At 44.8% G+C, this 20,389-nt stretch overlaps 1 protein-coding gene across 1 annotated transcript in view; it reads left to right on the forward strand.

Moving 5' to 3' along the window:
* Positions 1-20,389, forward strand: part of ATM (ATM serine/threonine kinase) — a 114,457-nt gene that overhangs the window by 66,752 nt on the left and 27,316 nt on the right. Inside the window, 11 exon segments of the mRNA XM_029915683.1 lie at positions 1,834-1,975; positions 3,008-3,184; positions 5,501-5,678; positions 8,206-8,293; positions 10,194-10,349; positions 13,570-13,657; positions 16,280-16,368; positions 16,463-16,565; positions 17,264-17,412; positions 18,944-19,048; positions 20,307-20,389. Coding sequence (XP_029771543.1) covers positions 1,834-1,975; positions 3,008-3,184; positions 5,501-5,678; positions 8,206-8,293; positions 10,194-10,349; positions 13,570-13,657; positions 16,280-16,368; positions 16,463-16,565; positions 17,264-17,412; positions 18,944-19,048; positions 20,307-20,389 — 1,358 coding nt within the window.

Raw genomic sequence — 20,389 nt, forward strand, 5'->3', positions numbered from 1 at the left:
GGAAACAAATCATTACGTTTGAGGGGCCTCTGGTCTACCCAGGGGTTGTTGACCAGAGGGTTCCCACAGCAGCTGGCGCAGGCAGGCTGTGTGAGCAGGTGTCACGCCGCTGATCGCTGAGGGGTGTGAGCGGGAATGGAGCGCAGGCGGTAAGGGATGAAACATTCCACAGGGAGGCGATTCCAGAGTGGGGGTGAGCGTGATGTGTCTGAGGAGCAGAAAGAGCCTGGCATGGAAGATGATGGTGTGGATGAAACTAGAAAGATAGGACTAATTCTGATTAAGAAATATCAATTATATTTGAAACATACGTGAAAGCCATGGCATTTTGAGCAGAGTATGGAGGGGTGGTTGGAGAGGAAACGGCTGTGACTCCGGTTAGGGTGGCGGGGTCAGAGGGCAGATGGAACATCGCTGGAGCCAAGCTGTCTTTTTAACGGCGGACTTGCCGGACTTGCCGAGGAGATGGGTGCGGAGCAGCAAGCGGGGAGGGGATGAAAGGGGAGTCCAGATGCTCCCACGTCTTAAGTGAAGAAACCTAAGCGGAATTAAGCCTTTATTTCATAGCTCATCACTAGTTTATGGGGTCAGGCTTTTTGACATTTTGGTCCATTTATATTTTTATCATTCTTGTATCACAGTCCTCCTTTGCCTAATATTTTGCAAAGGAAAAGGACCTTCATGGTTTTATTACAGGTTTCAGATGCCTTGCGTCATGATTCTCAATATGGTTCTGGTCAGAATACGTGTGCACCTAGTGTTTGCTTAAAATTGTTGCAGACTTGGGGCGCCTGGGTGGCTCAGTTGGTTGAACTCCAACTTAGGCTCAGGTAGTGATCTTGCAGTTTGTGGGTTCGAGCCTCGCGTTGGACTCTGTGCTGACAGCTCAGAGCCTGGAGCCTCCTTCAGATTCTGGGTCTCCCTCTCTCTCTGACCCTCCCTTGCTCACACACATGCACACATATTCTCTCTCTCTCTCTCTCTCTATCTCTCTCTCTCTCTCTCAAATATAAGTCAACATTAAAAAAATAAATAAAATAAAATTATTCCAGACAGTAATTTTATCATTTGAGGGAAGGGCCGTTCTTTGTTACCCAAATTATTTATATCTCTTAAAAAAACACTATCAAAGTATTGTTTTTTCAGGTAATTTTGTATTCTGTGGTTCTCATTACCCATTTATTAGTATTATTTCCAAGTATTTCTTTCTGAGTACTTTTAACTTATAGTAGTCATAATACAAACTTTGTCATGTTCAATGAAGGGAATTGCTGCATTGATTAGCAACTCTGGTTTACTGAAGGAATATTGAAAATTCTTTGACAGTTTTGGTCTTGATGTTATAGAATTTTGTAGGTGTAAATTTTCTTAATGATAAACTACCTACTACAGGTGACCTTGACAGTTCACAGCTGAACAACACAGATTTGAACTGTGCGGATCCACTTCAACGTGGACTTTTTTTGGATAAACAGCACAGTTCTGAAAATGTGTTTTCTCTTCCTTACGATTTTCTTAAACACACCGTCTTTTCTCTAGCTTACTTTTTTTTTTGTAGAAACACAGTGTATAACACATAGAACATATAAACTATCTGTTAATTGACTATATTATCGGTAAGGCTTCCAGTCAACAGCAGGCTGTTCGTGGTTAAGCGTTGCGGGAGTCAAGATTTTTATGCAGATTTTCGACCGTGGGGGAATCAGCACTCTAACTCCTGCACTGTTCAAGGGCCAACTGTAATGTACATTTATTTTAAACTTTTTAATCCAAGTTGCTTCGTGTCCATAGTTGATGTACTTTATGGGCATTTGAATTATACATGTTTTTCAGCGTCAAAGTGCGGTCAGCTGCCGTTACCTGTTTGAAAAGCATTTTAGCCACAAAGACCGGACACACTTTCTGGGAGATTTATAAGACGACGGCCGATCCCATGCTGATCTATCTGCAGCCTTTCAGAACGTCGAGAAAAAAGGTCTGTCAGGCAGTGAGTGTGGACTGAATACCCACCGTGTCCAGAACAGCTGTATTTGCTGTGGGATCTGACCGTCAGGTGTCTTAAGTGGTATTACACTAACGTTTAATTTTTCTCGTGAGTAATTCCAATTGTCCTTGAATCCAGGGGATGTGTGTTTTTAATCGTAGCGGTGTGGAACAGGTGAGAGATGGAAAGCTCAACTTTTGATTGGCACATGAGGACCAGACGAGTTCTTAGTGATAGGCCCTGCTTCTTGGGGGTAGAAAACCCTTACGGTGACCCCGCGAAGGCCATTGGGGTTGGGGGTGGTGTGTGGGTGTTGTGCCACGTGCAAGAGTTTATTCCTGAAGGAAGTTAAAATGGCACTGTCCCCTCGTGAGACAGAAGATGATCTGTGAGTTTCTCCTTTTTCCATGGTAATATCGTAGCAGGGTTCTACTGAAAGTAAATATTTAAGAACTTCCTCTCTTTTAGTCTAAGCTTTCCTCTTTAGTATTTTCTTGTCATAAAGCAACTGGGAAATTGTAGAATTTTCACCAAATGAACTTCAAGACATATACCCATTATTGTAATAGTCTTTTTAATAGATCATCAATACAATTTTAGTCTCTGTGAAATTGATGGTAAGATAAAGTGTTAATAAAACCAGTCATTTAAGCTGTAAAACACTGTAGTTTTAACATTTTGAAATCCGATTTGATCTTGAAGTCAGTCTGTGTGGTAGACTGGACTGGGTCTGTCCACAAGACGGGTGAGGCACAGAGTTTGTGGCTCATGTAATACATTCTAGTGAGCGGAGAGTCGAACTCAAGCACCCTGCTGTGTAGACCAGTATCTTTTTGGCATACCACTCTGCCTTTCATGTAAACGTTAGTGTATTTTAATTTTAAAAGGTACCCACTGCCTCCAGATTTAGTTGTAACTGTATTTAGTTTGGTTTGGAAACAGATTTGGTTATGCCTGGGTATTAGTTCTGCGGAGGAAAGATGAAGTTTATTTCTGATGACTTGTTGACTGTTTTCTTTCTAGTTTTTAGAAGTACCCAGACTGGAGAAAGAAAATCCTTTAGAAGGCCTGGACGACACGAGCCTGTGGACTCCTCAAAGTGGAAATCATGACAGTTGGATAAAGAGGCTGACTTGTGCTTTTTTGGACAGCGGAGGCACAAAGAGTGAAGTTCTTCAATTATTAAAGCCAATGTGTGAAGTAAGATTACTTAGTCTGACTTAATTACTCCCTTCCTACCTTTGCTGTTTTTATTTGAGCTTTCTCTGAATGGCTCCCTCTGCTGGTCGCGTGCCATTCGGCTTCTGTGTACTCGGTTCTGGTCTGCGGGTGTGTGGTCCGCGTCCGCCCCGTGGAGCAGCGCCCGCGCGTGCGTGTTTCAGTACGCAGCTGCCACTTCGTGCGGTCGGTTTCCGCGGGGGCCTAGCTACATCCCGGATGAGTTCTGAGGGGTGCCACTGATGAAAGTTAAGATACCGATGCTGTAAATTACTTACGTGAACCAAAAGTCTGCTGTTTTAGTTTACCTTTTTTTTTTAAGGTGCTTGTGATCCCCTCTTCCTGGTATATACTTTCTTGAGTAAAGAGCTAGGGTGGCAGTTAACATTGCTCTTTTATTTTTGAAGGTACAGTACGGTTTATTTCAGTAGGGAGTAAAGGTACACACCCAATTAAACACAGAATTCGTGTGGATTTATCAAGTGTACCAGCGCAACAGTACAATATGATGGTGCTCTAAGACTTTAAAAACTGCACAGTCATCAGCAGTGTGAAAACACGTATTCTGACGGGTTCAAACATCTGCCAGTTCAAACTGATAGAGAAATGAGTATTTTGGTAAGGTGCCCTCGTTGAAAGCAGTTTTAAAAAGCAGTTTTGGGGCGCCTGGGGGGCTCAGTCAGTTAAGCGACTGACTTCGGCTCAGGTCATGATCTCACAGTTCATGAGTTCAAGCCCCGCATCGGGCTTTGTGCTGACAGCTCAAAACCTGGAGCCTGCCTCAGATTCTGTGTCTCCCTCTCTCTGACCTTCCCCTGCTCACACCCTGTTTCTCTGAAAAATAAATAAGCGTTAAGAACAGAACAGCAGTCCTTACTTCTCCAGAAAAAGTGTTGGCGGGGAGTAAATTCTCACACGCTCTGCATCACCACCCGGCACGTGTGCTAAGTCAGCCCGGTGACGCCCTAGACGTGCACGCATCGCATTTCTTATTAGTGAACGTACCTGAGATTTTCTTTATAAAGTCCTGACTTAGGGCCACGAGATAAAACATTCCACATACAAATAAAGACGATACCCCAATTCAAAATTCCTTAAATTTTTCACTTCTAAAACTGCCATTTGACTTGTCTTTAGTTTAAAAAGAAAAAATAATGTGTGTGGTAGTCTATCATTTGTTCTGTGAGTGCAGTATATGGTGAATAGGGAAGAGAGTACCTCGAGAGAGAGAAGGCTGTGCACTGTTTCAGTGTACTGTGGGTATTAAAGTGCTTGTCTGAGCTTCCGAGGAGATCACGATTAAGTACCCACGTCATGTACCCAGAAATTGGAGTTTATTAAAATAATAAACATTTTAGCATGACTGTGGTAGCTTTTCACTTGAGTGTAGAAAATACACAAAAATCAGCATTTCAGCTTTTTTTTTAAAACTTTGATCCCCATTTTCCTTTATAACAAAATAGAGAGATGCTTGTTTTTTTTTTAATTTTTGTAACATTTATTTATTTTTGTGAGACAGAGAGAGACAGATCATGGAGCAGGGAAGGGGCAGAGAGAGAGGGACACACAGAATGGGAAGCAGGCTCCAGGCTCTGAGCTGCCAGCACAGAACTCGATGTGGGGCTCGAACCCATGAGCTGTGAGGTCATGACCTGAGCTGAAGTCAGATGCTCAACTGCCTGAGCCACCCAAGTGCCCCTTTAAAAAATGTTTTTAATGTTGACTTATTTTTAACAGAGAGGTCAGGGCAGGGTGTAGAGTGAGAGTGAGAGAGTGAGAGAGAGAGAGAGAGAGAGAGAGAGAGAGAGAGAGAGAGAGAGAATCTGAAGCAGACCCCAGGCTCTAAGCTGTCACCACAGAGCTTGATATGGGACTCAAACTCACAAACTGTGAGGTCATGACCTGAGCTGAAGTCAGATACTTGACCGACTGAGCCACCCGGGTGCCCCCAAAGGTGCTTGTTATTAGTAACACTCTTCAGCAAAGAAGTTTTATTTGTAGTAGTGACCTAATAGTTTCACTTGTAAGCAGTGTCCTGTTGCATTGTACGCAGGTGGCCTAGGTCAGAAATGAACTGTTGTCACATAATTAACACATATGTTTGACATCGATACTCTAGATTAGTTTGATTTGTTTAGGCGCTGCCTGATAAATGTATTTTGGTTGTGTTTTAGAGGTACACTGAGTTCATGACAGATTCATCAAGCTTTTTTTTTTTTAAGCCAGTAACAGGGAATGAAAATTTTAAGTATATTATTTTCACTCAAACTCTTGACTTGATGTGCTTATGTATTCTAGGTGAAAACTGACTTTTGTCAGACTCTGCTTCCATACTTGATTCATGATATTTTACTCCAAGATACAGACAAATTGTGGAGAAATCTGCTGTCTACACACATTCAGGGATTTTTCACTAACTGTTTCAAACCCTCCTCACAAATGAGCCGATCCACAACCCCTGCAAGTTTGGACTCAGGTACTGTGTTAAATTTGTGGCGTTTATACTGTTAACTTCTCAGTCCTAGAGAAAGGTGGATCTGTTTGCATCCCTTCAGGATGCTTTAGTGGCTTAATTCCATAGCATCTAAGTATCTGTTTCCTTGTCTGTGGAATGGAGATGAAAGCCGTAGCAGGTTTGCAGTGAGATAATAGGTATAAAGCACCGAGGATAATCCTTGATGCACCGTACTTCCTCAGGAAATGTTGGCTCACAGCAGTGGAGCAACTAAGTGAGCATTCAGTGTGTGTCAGGCACTGGCCTTGGCATGGACACCAACCACACGGAGAAGACACCCTACTTTCTAGCAGTGGGAAAAGCACACAGATAAATGCAAGAAAATGTTACTGGTCCCTGTTGGTGAGACAATGAAATGTTCATGGTAAAGCTCTGGCCCTAACTCATTTTTTTAAAAACAACCCTTTTTATTACAAAATATTTATTGTGGAAAATAGAAATTAGCAGAAATTAAAAAATTAAGTTGCCCATAATTCTGTGATCAAGAATAATAATAGTTAACATGTGGTACAGATCCATGGAGATTTTGTAAACAAAAATGAGTTAATACTTTATTTGCTCAGATAACCATTCTTTTTATGCTTTATAATAATTATTTCCCATCGTGAGAGCTTACAGTAGGAGAAATCCCACTGGAAACAGGAACACTATAGTGTGTGGGCGTGTAATACGTACGTGTGTGTAGTTCAGGAGCACTGTTGTGTGGGTGTATAATCCATACATATATATGTGTGGTAAGGACCACTCTTTGTGGGTGTATAATATATATGTGTATATATATATATATACACAGAGCTGAGGGCTCTTTTTTGGGCCAGTTTTTCAAACCTAAGATTAAATAAAGGGAAAAAAGTCACAAATCTATAATGTTAACTTACTGTCTTTGTATGTATTATTAGTGTATTTTGTGCACAAACAACAAAACCAGGTGCAGACTCACTTGACGGACTGGAGGCCGGGGCAGCTCTAGGACAGGGCGGATTTACGTGCTCTTCTGCTGTGGCCGACTTGCTCTCCCGGTCGTGACACGGGTCCAGTCCCTTTGGCAGTCCCCGGTTGTTTGTTTTTTTGTTGCTAAAACCTTCGACACAACGGTGATGTGACTCAGGCTTATGTTTCATATAGTTCTGCACTGACATCAGTTACACACCTACCATGTGAAATAATAATTATAAACCTAGACCCGGAAGCTCACCTTGAGTCTGAGAAGATTATAAATTGTCAGGTGAATGATCCAGTATACGCTTACATGAACTTTCTTCAGATTGTTAGAATGAAATTCATGAAATAATTCTCATAGAGTCTTTGCAAACTTGACTATATCTCCTGTCCTTAATTTGGGGAATATGGTGTAAGTGATTCAATTACCCATAAGCATTTAAACTTTAAATATTAAAATAATTTAAAGTTCTGTTAAAAATGATTTTATTACCAACTGTAATGTAGTCATTGCCTGTGGTGACCTCGCGGTTCATGATCATGGACATGATCATTTTCACGTTTATCCTGTATACATACATATCTATTGCTATCACCATTCATCGGTAGAAAGCTGCCCATTTTATTTCATCTTTATGTAAAGTGCCAGTATCTGTGACCATGAATGAAAACTTAGATTTCACATCTAAAATTCCATTGTTTACAAGGAAAGCAAATACACAGTTGCATCAGCTCTGATGTCTGTAAGTCTCCCTGCCCTCACCTGATTGTGTCCCGTGCACGTTGGACTCATTGCTCCGGGGTAAACTTGTCATCTTCCTCCCGTCCCCTCCCCTCGGCGTCTCTGACGTGTCCCTGGTCAGTGAACCCACTTGCCCAGGCCGGAAACCTGTCCCAGGGTCCCCTGACTGCCGGGTCCTGCCAGATCCGAGTCCTGTGAGTGCCTCTGCTGGTCTCTGCCCTCAGTGTCCGCGCTGCTTTCCGCACAACCGGAATTCTTGCAGTGAGTTCCTGCTGGAGGCGCCGCAGCTGGTGTGACCGTCTGCTCCTCTTTGATCAGATACCACTTTTCTGTGAGCCTTTCCTTGTTCCGATCAGGTCCCATCCTGTGTGCCAGCCCTTCTGTGCACTTGCCCTGCCACGCCCCTCATCACACTCATCACACCCATCACACCGACCGGAGACTCGGGCGGCCAGTGACTTCGGTGCACACAGAAACAGTCCGTCCTATTCCGAGTTGTATCCCGGCGCCCAGTACATAAAAGATCCTTGTTAAGTATTTACTGAGTCATTGAATTAGCCCCCTTCAGAAATAAAATACAAATTGTAGTTAAACTCTCAAGTTTTATTAATAAGCACAGTAGTTCCTTGCAGAAGAGTAAGAAATGCCATAAAGTTCCACTTGTCAGTTCATACCTACCATAAGACCAGGCTTGTGCCAGGTGCCTGCCTCCTCGCTGAGAGCGTAGAGGGAGACAGACACACGCACAGAAGGAAGGACGTGCCTCAAGTCTGCCCGGGACTGAGGGCAGCTGTCTTTCTTTGCCAGACTCCGAGCACTTTTCCCGGTGCTGTGTGGATAAAAAATCCCAGAGGACCATGCTCGCCGTTGTGGACTACATGAGGAGACAGAGGAGGTAATGGCGCGCACCGCTTCTGGGGTCTGGGCACTTAGCAGGGTACCTTGTTACTGCCGGCTGCATTTTCACTTTGTCTGAGGTGATGCTGCTTGCAAGGTGCTGTATTTAACTCTTGTGATGCTTCTGTCTGCTCAAAGCAGTCGGTATTCAGGTGGCACTTTGGGTAAATCAGTGCCAGGAACTTCATAAGATAGAAGGTTCTTTGCTATGAATCATGGTCCTCAGAGTGTCTGCAGTGAGGCTGTGCAGTGGGTGGGCGTGTTTTCCTGGATTGTGCCGTCTTGGGGTGCAGGGTAGTGTCCTGGTCCTCTCAGTCCCCATGAGGTTCTCACTGAGTACAGGAGCTGCCAGAGGGAGGGGTCTGATTGATCTCTGCTACTCCAGAGGTGACCAGAATTCTGAAGAACTAACGTGGCAGGCCCGCAGCCCGGGTAGGCAGGAGGTGGTGTCCGTGTGTCTGGTGGTAGTGGCAGTGGCTGGAGGGCGGGAAGGAGACGTAGGGGAGGAATGAAGCATCCCTGAAGGCCTTTACATTTTAAACTGAATTCCTCTATGTCCCCTGCATACCATCCCGCACCACTCTTAGAAGTGTTAGGTATTTCAGTGTCTTTGTTCCCAGTTAGAAAGTTACTGGTACACTGTACTGTTGTGCAGAGCCCCTTTCTCAGAAAGCCCATAGGAAGCTGTAGCTGTAGCCGGAGCATTTTGTTTCTTGGTGCTGGGAGGCATCAGTGCAGGTTCGTCATCGAGGTGGAATGGTGTTGACGTTGCCAGTCCCTGGAGAAGATAAATATTGTTCACATTCTGTTTTCTTTCTGAATGGGCCTCACGGGAGATTCCTTGAGAGAATATGAACAAAGGATGTAGGACCTCAGTTCATGTCCAATTCTGGTGCTTTGTAATCTCTGCATTTCAGGTTCCTCAGCTATAGGATTTTTTGTTTGTTTTTTTGATGTTTTTGTTTTTTTATTTTAGAGAGAGAGCACATGCAAATAGGGGAGGGGCTGAGGGGGAGGGAGAGAGGGAGAGAGAAAATCCCAAGTGGGCTCTGCGCCGAGTGAGGAGCCTGACTTGGGGCTCGATCCCACGACTCTGGGATCATGATGAGCTGAAATCAAGAGTCAGATCCTCACCCAACCGAGTCACCCAGGTGCCCTTCAGTAGCTACAGTTAAGTGTCCACTCTGTGATGGGCACTGTATTCATCAGCCTGATACATGTTATTTAATCATTATAACTTCCATGGAAGATGGATATCATTCCCAGGTTTTACAGACGAGAAAATTAAGCCTTCAGAATTGAAGTTGCTGAAAGTGATACATCTTGTATTAGAGGGTCCAACTGAACTTGAACCAGGCGACTGAGACCAGTGCTTTTACCCACTACCTTGTCGTATTTCATTTATCATGCTGGTTTCAACGGAGATAGATGGTCCCTTCCGATTGAGTAACTTAGGCAAAAAGACCAAAGAGAAAATGGACTACAATAGGAAAAACATGTACTTGTGTCTTAAAGAAACAGTATTTTCATTAAATTGGCCACTTTGTAAAAGGGTTTCTGGCGGGGTGGGTGGGTGTTCTGTGCAGGCTACCCTTAGCCTGGGGTCGGTAGAGCCCTTGATGGAGGGAGAGTGTGAGGCCCAAATTCGAACGAGCTGATGACCCACAGCTTTCATCAGACTCTGTGTGGGGTTTGTGATCCAAGAGGGGTCCGATAGGGCTCTTTGGCCGTGGTATGTTAGCCTGTTCACAGCTGTGTGTCGGGGACATGCGGTTTTTGGTTATTTGAACGTAATTTTCCTTTTAACACTGCTACCATTGTGTTCTCGATCAGCTTACTTTTCTTTTCATATTGAAGTTAAAGAAACGGACATGACTTCGTGTTGAATTTTTCTTTAGACCTTCCTTAGGAACCGTTTTTGATGATGCTTTCTGGCTGGAGTTGAATTATCTGGAGGTTGCTAAGGTCGCTCAGTCGTGCGCTGCACACTTTACAGCATTGCTCTACGCAGAAATTTATGCAGATAAGAAAAGCATGGATGACCAGGAGAAAAGGTATGGAAGTTAGATGTTTGGTTTGTAAAATCAGTATTGACATCATTTCAGTAAAGGCATATATTTTACTTTGCTCCCATTCCCCTCTTTAAAAGACATTTTAGATAGACGTTTTCTATTAAAGTGAAATGATAATATTTTAAAAGATATAAGTAATTATGCTCTGAAATAAAATAGAGATGCTTATGCCTTGAGAATTGTAGAAATTCTAGATAGCAAACTTCTCATTCATCTCTCTATTCCCTGTAGTGGGTAGCACTGGGAATTTGATGGGAGTGATCAGTAAATAGTTCTTAGATGATTGTGTGATTCCCTGATTTCAGTGAAATTTAACCACTAATCCCCCAGCTTGTTCAAGATCCATTTTCCTTGATTCTTATAAAGTAGTGTAACTGATTTCTTCCTGTGACTAAATCTCTTTCATTACTTTGCTATCTACCTGTATTTCTGTCGATTTAATTACCTTATCCTGAGTTAGAACTCTCATAGGAGTTGAATAGTTGTTGTCCTAGATCCTAGTGAAAAACAAGAGAGCAAGGAGGTTAAAGAGTAGAGAGTGTGCACTGTATTATCCCAGAGGCCCTCCTCACATCTTACTCCTGTGAAGTAGCCTGGTGTTTATCTTTCTTCTTAGCCTCATTTTCCCACCACAGAATCACTCATCTTACAGAATTGCAATGGCAAAGATAAAATATATTGCTAAATTTCTTATGCTTGCTACTTGCAATTTCTACTTTAGATTGCCCTTCACTATTTAAAACTTCTGCTTTGGATTGCCCTTAAGCTAGAAGCAGTGTGGTTTTTAGACTGTGGAGAACCAGGAGCCAGAATTCAGATCCTAGTCCAAACATAAATAAGTGAGTTACATGGACTGATTTCTTAACTCTCTGGTTTGGTATTTAATTTCTACTTTTCAACTGAAAACAGAAATCTACAAGACATAGATACTATGTATAATAATGTAATTGATTTGTTCATTATCATTATAGAAGTGTTCATTATCGCTGTATGAAGACAGTTACGTTCATTAACTATGTGACGAGTAAGAAATTGATCATTGCTTATTCTCAGAGACTTAACATTTGAGTCAGGGTCTGCATACCTGCCAGTAGTAATTATGATCTGAAGGTGTTTCAGTGTCTTGGTTTCATTGTGTAGTATTTCTTACTGATCAGAGGGGAATACACTTGTGTATGAGTATAATGTTTATTTATTTTTGAGAGACAGAGCATGCATGGGGAAGGGGCCGAGAGAGAGAGGGAGACAGAATACGAACCAGGCTTTAGGCTCCAAGCTGGGCTCAAACTCATGAACTGTGAGATCATGACCTAAGCCAAAGCTGGACGGCTAACTGACTGAGCCACCCAGGCGCCCCTCGTCTATGAGTATAAATAAAATCACCTTAATTTGTAGGCAGGTAATTGCATAGAATTAGGCAAACTTCTGCAGACTTGCTTAACTAGCAGGAGGCCCTGGATTTTGACCTGGCTAACTTGAGGAACAAGTCTTTAGTTTGGTTTTGATTTATTTTTTCCCCAAGTGCCTGATGGGAAAGGAAGGGCAGACAGAGGGATGAGCTTGATGGTGGGTAGGGAATGCTGGTTTTCTTCAGTGACTCAAGTACCCTAAAGTTTTACTTGGTAACTTGCTCCTGAGAACATAGGAGAGTTCAATGTTAGTGTCCGTAATTTTTCAGAAAGAAATGCTCCCTCACACAGATTCAGACCAGAGGTATTCATTCACAGCCTCAGTGACGTTAGTGTCCCTGGCACATGAGGCAGCGGCTGTCAGGTCCTGGTGGCTCTGTTTTTCTTGGATGAATTACAGCCTTAGACGGACAAAGTCACAACCTCTAGTACTGTCTCCCCTGCTTTCCAAATTTCTTCTCTGAAAACTGTTTTCTGCATGACCTGCCAATGAGAAAACTAGATGTAATAGCTACACATTAGAGGTTAGAGGCTGCCACCACCATTCTGTCAGGCAGCGGTCTCCTCTGTCCTGTCCCTCCGTGTCCCCTGCAGCAGGTGAACGTGAGCTCATGTTGTGTTTTCATTCCTATGGCTGCCATTTGTATCCCAGGAGTATGAATACATAAATACAGTTTAGCTCATTTTTGAGCTTCCTGACAAATTTTACGTGTACTTTTCTACACCTGGTTTTTTCGTTCGGTGTTTTTGTAAGATTTATCGGTGCCGTGTGCTGCTGTGGTCAGCACTTTGTCACTGCCGCTCCGGCCCCAGGGGAGGTGCGCCGTGATTCGCTCGCTCCTTCTCCGGCTCAGGATCTGTGTCAAAGGAAAAGATTACTGAATTGGAGGGGACGTAAGAAGCTCAGCCTTCTAAAGACAGGGCCAGCCTGTTCCTGGCAGTGGTCACACCCATTTGCACACTTGTCAGAAATGGGGTTGATGAGGGAGCGGATCCGTAGAAAGCCTTACATGTGAAGCGGGGGCCGAGCAGGAGTCAGGTGATGAGTAATAATGTTGTGTTCCGATTGATCCTCTACGTGGGAGTTTTGTTGTCACCAACAGTTTATAGCTGATGTGACCTCTGAGTTGCAATTGCTGATGGGACGAGCGTCCCCTGTGTACGTGCGTGGCTGAAAGTGGCCTCAGAGTACGCAGATCTGCGCTTCCATCCTGTCACTTGTGGTCTATTGCCCTGGGCTGTGAGTGGATCTCACTGATGCACCTCTTTCTGAACACTTTATGTCTTATCAGACTTCCTAATTTTTTGCCAATTTATCAGGTGTTAGGTGGTGTCTTGCTGTGGTCTGAATTTATGTGCCTGTGATTATTTATGCGGCTGAACTTTGGTAAAACCCCTGACTGAGCATTTAGAAAATGGAGAGCATTTATTTTTAAACAGCCCTGGGTCTATAAATAAGCATGTTTTGGCATATGACCTTCCTGTCTATGAGATTGTCATTAAAATTTGATTCTCATTAGAAGAATTAATATTCATAATTTTTTTCCATTCTAGATAATAAGTTGTATTACATTTTATTTTTATTACTTTTTTAATATAGTTTATTGTCAGGTTGGTTTCTATATATAACGCCCAGTGCTCATCCCAACAAGTGATATATTACATTTTAAAGTATAAATGGTTCATTATGTTTTATCTGTGACTTTGTTTTTCCCATCCAAGCCTAGGTGTATGTATTAACAAGCTTCAAATTAGCATATTCTCACTAAAAGATGTCCTCTTGTGACCAACAGAAGTCTTACATTTGAAGAAGCAAGCCAAAATACAACGATTTCTAGTTTGAGTGAAAAAAGTAAAGAAGAAACCGGAATAAGCTTACAGGTAAATCTTATGGAGACCTTATTATTTGTGATACTGTTTATTTTGCATTATTATTTTGTTATAGAGATGATAGACATGTCATTTGATTTTCAGGCTGACATGACAGTTTGGACTGAGTGTCCTGTACGTAAGCTTACGGGTTGAATGTTAGGCCTCAGGGTGGGCAGACTTGAGTTCTGACCCGGACTCCCACCTGTGGTAGAATCTTACGCAGATTCCTCCCCCTTCCCAGCCTGGGGCCCTTCATCGGACACGTGGAGGAAAAGCCACCTGTCTTACACGGGGCGTTTATGGCACGGATTTTCTGCCACGGCAACCTGGTTTTTTTCTTACAGCATTTAACATTTGCAATCATATATTCACATGTTTATTGTTTATTATATGTCACATCGTAGGGCCAATTCGTTCTGTAAATTTCTTTCTTTCTTTTTTTTAATGTTTATGTATTTAGAGACAGTAGGGGAGAGACAGAGAGAGAGAGAGAGAGGATCCCAAGCAGGCTCTAAACTGTCAGCGCAGAGGCCAACAGGGGGCTCGATCCCACAAACTGTGAGATCATGACCTGAGCCGGAACCAAGCGTCAGACACTTAACCGACTGAGCCCCCCAGGGGCCCCTTCTGTGGCTCTCTTCATGTCTGCTCCTGAGTTGTCGTTCTCACTGAATTTCTTTGGGCAGCTCCGTCCTCTGAAATGACCGTTTCCAACCTCTTCACTTCCTCTTCCCTTTGGCTGTGGCTTGCCTCCTGCTTCTCGCAGAAAACAGGGGAGGCAGAGGGGAAGCCCGGCGTGTCTCCCCAGCGAACACGGAGACCCCGCCTCCGCTCCCGTGTAGCCTTTCCTGTTGTTAAAGCGCAGAACCGCTCTCTCCTCCTGGTCCGCACAGCCCTTCTTCTGGCGCCTCGTCCTTCATGGACTCTCAGAACGGCCACCCGTCACTGTGCTGTGCGCCCTCTGGCGGTGTCCAGACATTGTTCTGTTCTCCTGTTCACGTCATTGCCCTTCAGGGGCACCTCGCTGGCTCAGTGCCTAGAGCACATGTCTGTTGATCTCAGGGTCATGGGTTCAAGCCCCACTTTGGGTGTGGAGCCGACTTAAAAATAAAGTCATTTCCCTCTTCCCTGTGTTCTCTTCTGGCACCCTTTCCTTGCCGGGTGGACTTGTGACAGACTGTCCGTGTTTGCTGCCTCCTGCCAGGAGCAGCACTGGCTCCTGGGCCCCGTGAACTCCATGTTACTAGGGTGGGGGTGGCCTCCCCTTCGGCGTCTTCCCTGATGTTTGTTAACACTTAGCCCCATCAGCCCCTCCTGACATGAAGTGTGTTCTCTCCTCGTTGGTCCCATTCTCCTTTCTCTTTTCCTTTTGTGTTTTTTAATAGTCTTACCCTCTTTTACTGAGTTTTTGTAGTTTCTTCTGTGTATAAGACACTGCACTAGGCTGGGTACTGAGTATTCCAGTACCAATGGCTCAATTTCACATTCATGAATAGAAACAGTTTAATTAGAATTCAGACTACCGGGGCGCCTGGTTGAGTGTCCGACTTCAGCTCAGGTCATGATCTTACAGTTCGTGGGTTCAAGCCCTGCATCAGAGGCCCTGTGCTGACAGCTCAGAGCCTGGAGCCTGATGCGGATTCTGTGTCTCCCTCTCTCTCTGCTCCTCCCCTGGGCTCACTCGCTTGCTCGCTCTCTCTGTCTCTATCAAAAATAAATAAACATTGAAAAAAATGAATTAGGGGCTCCTGGGTGGCTTAGTCGGTTAAGCATCTGGCTTCGGCTCAGGTCATGATCTCACAGTTTGTGGGTTCGAGCCCAGCATTAGGTTCTGTGCTGACAGCTCAGAGCCTAGAGCCTGCTTCAGATTCTGTGTCTCCCTCTCTCTCTCACCCTCCCCTGCTTGCACTGTCTGTCTCTCAAAAATAAAAAAACATAAAAAGAAAAAAAAGAATTACAGAATTATGCCAATATCCATGAATTTCTATTTAGTAAAATTTCCCAGAGTAAGCACCAATAAGGCAGTAAAGCTGCTTGATAGGTTTTCTGTGCAGACATTTCTAACTTTCCAATCTTCTTTTGTCTTTGTTTTCATTTGTATTTTACTGAGATGGTTTTAAACAGAATCCATTCTGTGTATGTTTTACAACAAAGATTTGAGTCCATCAAGCCGCTTCTTTATCCATACTGTGTTTTACCAATTGTAACATAATGCAGTTTTGAGTTTTCTTTGAAAAAAAAATTCATGACCTTTATTTTTACTACATTCAGTTTTCAAGAGTCAGACTTTGCAGATGCTGTTTTCCTGTGTGTAGTTTTAGCTGTTGATAGGATTCTTTGTATTTATTTAATGATTACTTTTGCATGTGTTAAAAGCCTGGTGAATTGAGATTGATTTCTTATTCATGAAACTGAGCAGTTCTTTTCAGGGGGTCAGTGATCCTGTCGTCCGGGATCAGTGTGTCGTGTTGCCGATTCACATCTTCAGTACATTTCCGTATCACTGTCTCTCACTCTTAGGACAAGGACACGTAGAGTTGGGAGACATGTTGGTAATGGTCTAATTTCCAGTTTGCTAAATCCGTCAAGTGATACTTCTCCCCTCTCGGATTTTTGTTGCTGCCACGTTAGGACCTGCTCCTCGAGATCTACCGGAGCATCGGGGAGCCGGACAGCCTGTACGGCTGCGGCGGGGGGAAGATGCTGCAGCCCCTGACCCGGTGAGGCCCGCTCCCCGGCGGCGGGAGGGGGTTCTGTCCCTGAGGGAGCCCCACGTGGGCTGAGCTCAGGTGCCTTGGAAATCTGTCGCCACAGGCTGTGGACGTATGAGCATGAAGCCATGTGGGGGAAAGCCTTGGTGACGTATGACCTGGAGACGGCCATCTCCTCGCCCACCCGGCAGGCAGGAATCATCCAGGTGGGCTCTCTGCCCCGGTGGGGCCCGGGGCCCGGGGCGCGGGGGGGACTTCTGCACGTCCCGGGCGTCCTTAGCCGGCCACCTGCGCGCTGGCCCTGGGCGCGGGGGGCGAAACCCAGCCGGCCCGACCTGAAGGATGGCGTGGGGCGCTGACCGCAGTGTCGGTAGCGGGCAGCAGGGGGCGCGTCTCACCGACGCACCGGGTGGTCGGTCGGGGGCTGCATCCTTCTGCGGAAAGCCTCACATAGACTCTTGCTCGTAGTCTGCATGACAGGTGGTCCCGGGAGCTGTCACCTGTGCTGCTGGCTGGTGACCCTCAGCCAGGCCTCCGTCTCATTTTTGGGCTTCACCGGGAGCGTAGGAAATGGCATTTGGGCGTTTTCAGTGATGGTGTTGTGGAAGTTACTTTTCGTGGTTTGTTTTGTTTCTGCTGTTTATTTTTGAGAGAGAGAGAGCAGGTGCGATCAGGGGAGGGGGCAGAGAGAGGGAGTCAGAGGATCTGAAGCAGGCTCCTGAGGGTGGAGAGTCTAATGCAGGACTCAAACTCATGAACCGTGAGATCCTGACTGGAGCTAAAGTCGGTTGCTGAACCTACTGAGCCACCCAGGCGCCCCCTACTTTTAATGTTTGATTGCTCTTTTTTCTCTAGTTTTGTTATCTTTGATTGCTTACTTACTTAATTTTTTTTAACTGCTTAGGCCTTGCAGAATTTGGGACTCTGCCATATCCTTTCCGTCTATTTGAGAGGACTAGATCTGGAAAATGCAGAGCGGTGCGCCGAGCTGCGGGAGCTCTGCTTCCAGGCCGCGTGGAGGAACACGCAGTGGGACCACTGTGTCTCCGCCAGGTCAGAGCTCAGGCGTCTCTTGTGGTTGTAAGCAGCGAGCTGTTTCTACTTAGGTTTCTTTTAAGTTTATTTATTTATTTTGAGGGAGAGAAAGGGAGAGAGAGAGAGCGTGCACAAGCAGAGAGAGGAGAAGGGGAGAGAGAATCCTAAGCAGGCTTCGTGCCAACAGTACAGAGCCCGACAGGGGGCTCCAACTCACAAACCACGAGGTCCTGACCTGAGTCGAAATCAGGAGTCAGATGCTTACCCGACTGAGCCCCCCACGCACCCCACGACGAGTGTAACAAGAGCTGTGTTTCTCATGTCGTGTACAGCTGCAGGCGTGCCCGAGTGGCTTAAACATGACAGCCGGAGGCAGCGCACCTGCCTGGCGTGAGCTGCAGCCTCCTCTCCGTCGGGGCAGCCTCACTCCTGCCCCCAGGACCTACTTGACAATGTGTTTTCTCCTGAGAATCTTTTCACTGATTGTTGATGAGCTCAAAGCGTACCCTTCCGCTTCCCAGTGCCTGCTGTACCCCCGTGGTCAGGCGGTGCCGTCGTGGCTGGATGCCATCCAAGGCTGCTTATCGTTAGTGACACGTATCTCCTTTCATGAAAAATACTGCTGATTCAGGAACACGGGAAGATACCGTTTGTAGCCCTGTGTGTAACGCCACCATTTGCTCTGAACGGAAAAAAAACACCTGATCTTTGAAAAGATTTCGCATTTATGTAAAAGGTCTTTTGGTGACCTAGCCACACAAGTGAAGTAGTACTAATTGTATGTTTCATTCTCTTCATAGAAAAAAATGTCATTAATTGGCGTGTCTTTCACATTTCAGACTAGATTGCTGTAAGATTAGAGGTGCGCTTTCGTACTTTCATAGCGTTCACTCTGGCTTCCTCTCTACGTCGCTGTGTGCTGTTCTTTCCGCTGCCCGCTGTATTTCAGGCACAGGCTTTCTCTGTGGTTTCCTGCACGCCATGCTTTTCGTACATAAAGGCCTTGAATGTATCTAGTCTTTCCCATGTTGCCACGGGTGTGACTTTTTGTCATTCAGATTCTAGTATGACTGTCATGTCTCAGACCATCCCTGACCACCCGTCTAAAGTGGCCACCCAGTCCTTCTCTTCTGTTACCTTGTTTTAATTCTCTGCACGTTCCTTGTCGCTGTTCGATTTATTTCTTATCTATCTTCTCTGAACCACAACATGAACTCCATGGGAGTGGTGACTTTAGGTGACCTGTCCAGCCAGCGACACCCCCCGCCCCGTTCTGGAGGCTGGTGGCCCCTGGCACATAGTGTTTGCTGAACAAGTGAGAATTAGAGCGAGGCAAAAGATCTGAGAATATTACTTTTTTCTGCTTCAATAAATGTTCCACAAAATCCTTTGAGTTTCTTGCCAAAAGTTCTAGAAATGCATCTTTAAAATGGAGACATCTTAATTTTAGTTGTTAAATTTTGGGTTTTTTGGTGCAATTATTTATACATGTACATTTTAAGATTTTTGTGTTTGTAAATATATTTTTTTTCTCTTCTAATCATCTCAGCAAAGGAATGGAAGGAACCAATTACCATGAATCCATATACAATGCTCTCCAGTCTCTAAGAGATAGAGAATTCTCCACATTTTATGAAAGTCTCAAATATGCCAGGTATTATAAAAAGTTATTGTATTTGATTTTTTTAAATAGTTTATTACCAAGTTGGTGTCCATGTAACACCCAGTGCTCTCCCCACAAGCGCCCCCCTCCATGCCCCTCCCCCCTCCCCATTTAGTGTCATGGCTTCTTTCCGGAAAACCGTGAGGACTTCCAGCGTGGGGATGTGCACGGCTGCAGGGAAGCACGTGGTGGCTTTGGGCAGCTTGTTTTCATCATTCCCACTCCTGTCACACAGCACCTTCGCTGTGTCATAAATCTCACCCATCAGTGTTGGGACTCACAGTGCAGGAGGGGGAGGTGAACTCTCGGAAGAACAGTTCTGTGGCTTGTGTACATCCAAGAAGTAAGGGTTCAGGGGAGTTGTGCCTTCTGCAGGGATGTTTTTATAGGAACTGCGGAAACATATCTTAGAAAGGCTTCTCCATGTTTCAGAGGTTTCATATGAGAGAATTCTTGATTCATATTTATGGTACTGTTACGGTACCTTTTTATTTTTTGTTTTAGACGGAGGAGCGTCCTCATATGTTAGGTGTTTACACAAATTATTATTTTTTTCTTATGTAATAGTATCTTTTTACTTGTTCATGTGGTTCAAATCTGTTCTTTCCTTTAAAAAAAAATTCCCTTTGGGCCCAGGTCGGCTCTTTATGCAGAGCACTTGAGAACGGCTTTTTGACGCCCACGTTTCTGTCCTGTTCCTGGGCCTCTGTGTCCCCAGAGTTTTAACCTCGCCTCCGTTGGTAGTTGTATGGCATTTACCTGTCAGCTCTGGTGTTCTTTTGTAAAGTGCCGACCATGCTTACCAGGACTTAGTACTTACCAGGACTTAGGCTTGTTATAAGGCACAATGAGACAGTGTGTAAGAAGGTACTTACCTATAAAAGGCTAAACACAGGTGACATACTATTTATTTAGTGGTCGTTAGTGACCTGTTAAAACCTGTCTTATACAAATATTCGCTGCGATTTCAGTGCTTATTATGAGCGGTCATTTTGTTAGGCTTCTCTGTGAGTTTTCTCTAATCTGCAGAAGAATTTTGAAAGCAAAGAAACGTGGGTTCAGGGGAGTGCAGTCACATGGCCCGGGCCAGTCGGCCCACAGCGCAAGTCCGTGCCAGGATTGCGTTTCCGCTGCGGGATGCGGTTAGGTCAGCAGCAGAGCCAGCGAAGGAACAGTGTATCCACAGGTCTGATCTTCGATCTTTCTGAAAACCTCTTCGTGTCCCAAACGTCTTGTCTTTTGCCCGCAGGGTGAGAGAAGTGGAGGAGCTGTGTAGGGGCAGCCTCGAGTCCGTGTACTCGCTCTACCCCACCCTCAGCAGGCTGCAGGCCA

This window comes from Suricata suricatta, chromosome 11 (genome assembly GCF_006229205.1).
Source record: "Suricata suricatta isolate VVHF042 chromosome 11, meerkat_22Aug2017_6uvM2_HiC, whole genome shotgun sequence".
Classification (NCBI taxonomy): Eukaryota; Metazoa; Chordata; class Mammalia; order Carnivora; family Herpestidae; genus Suricata; species Suricata suricatta.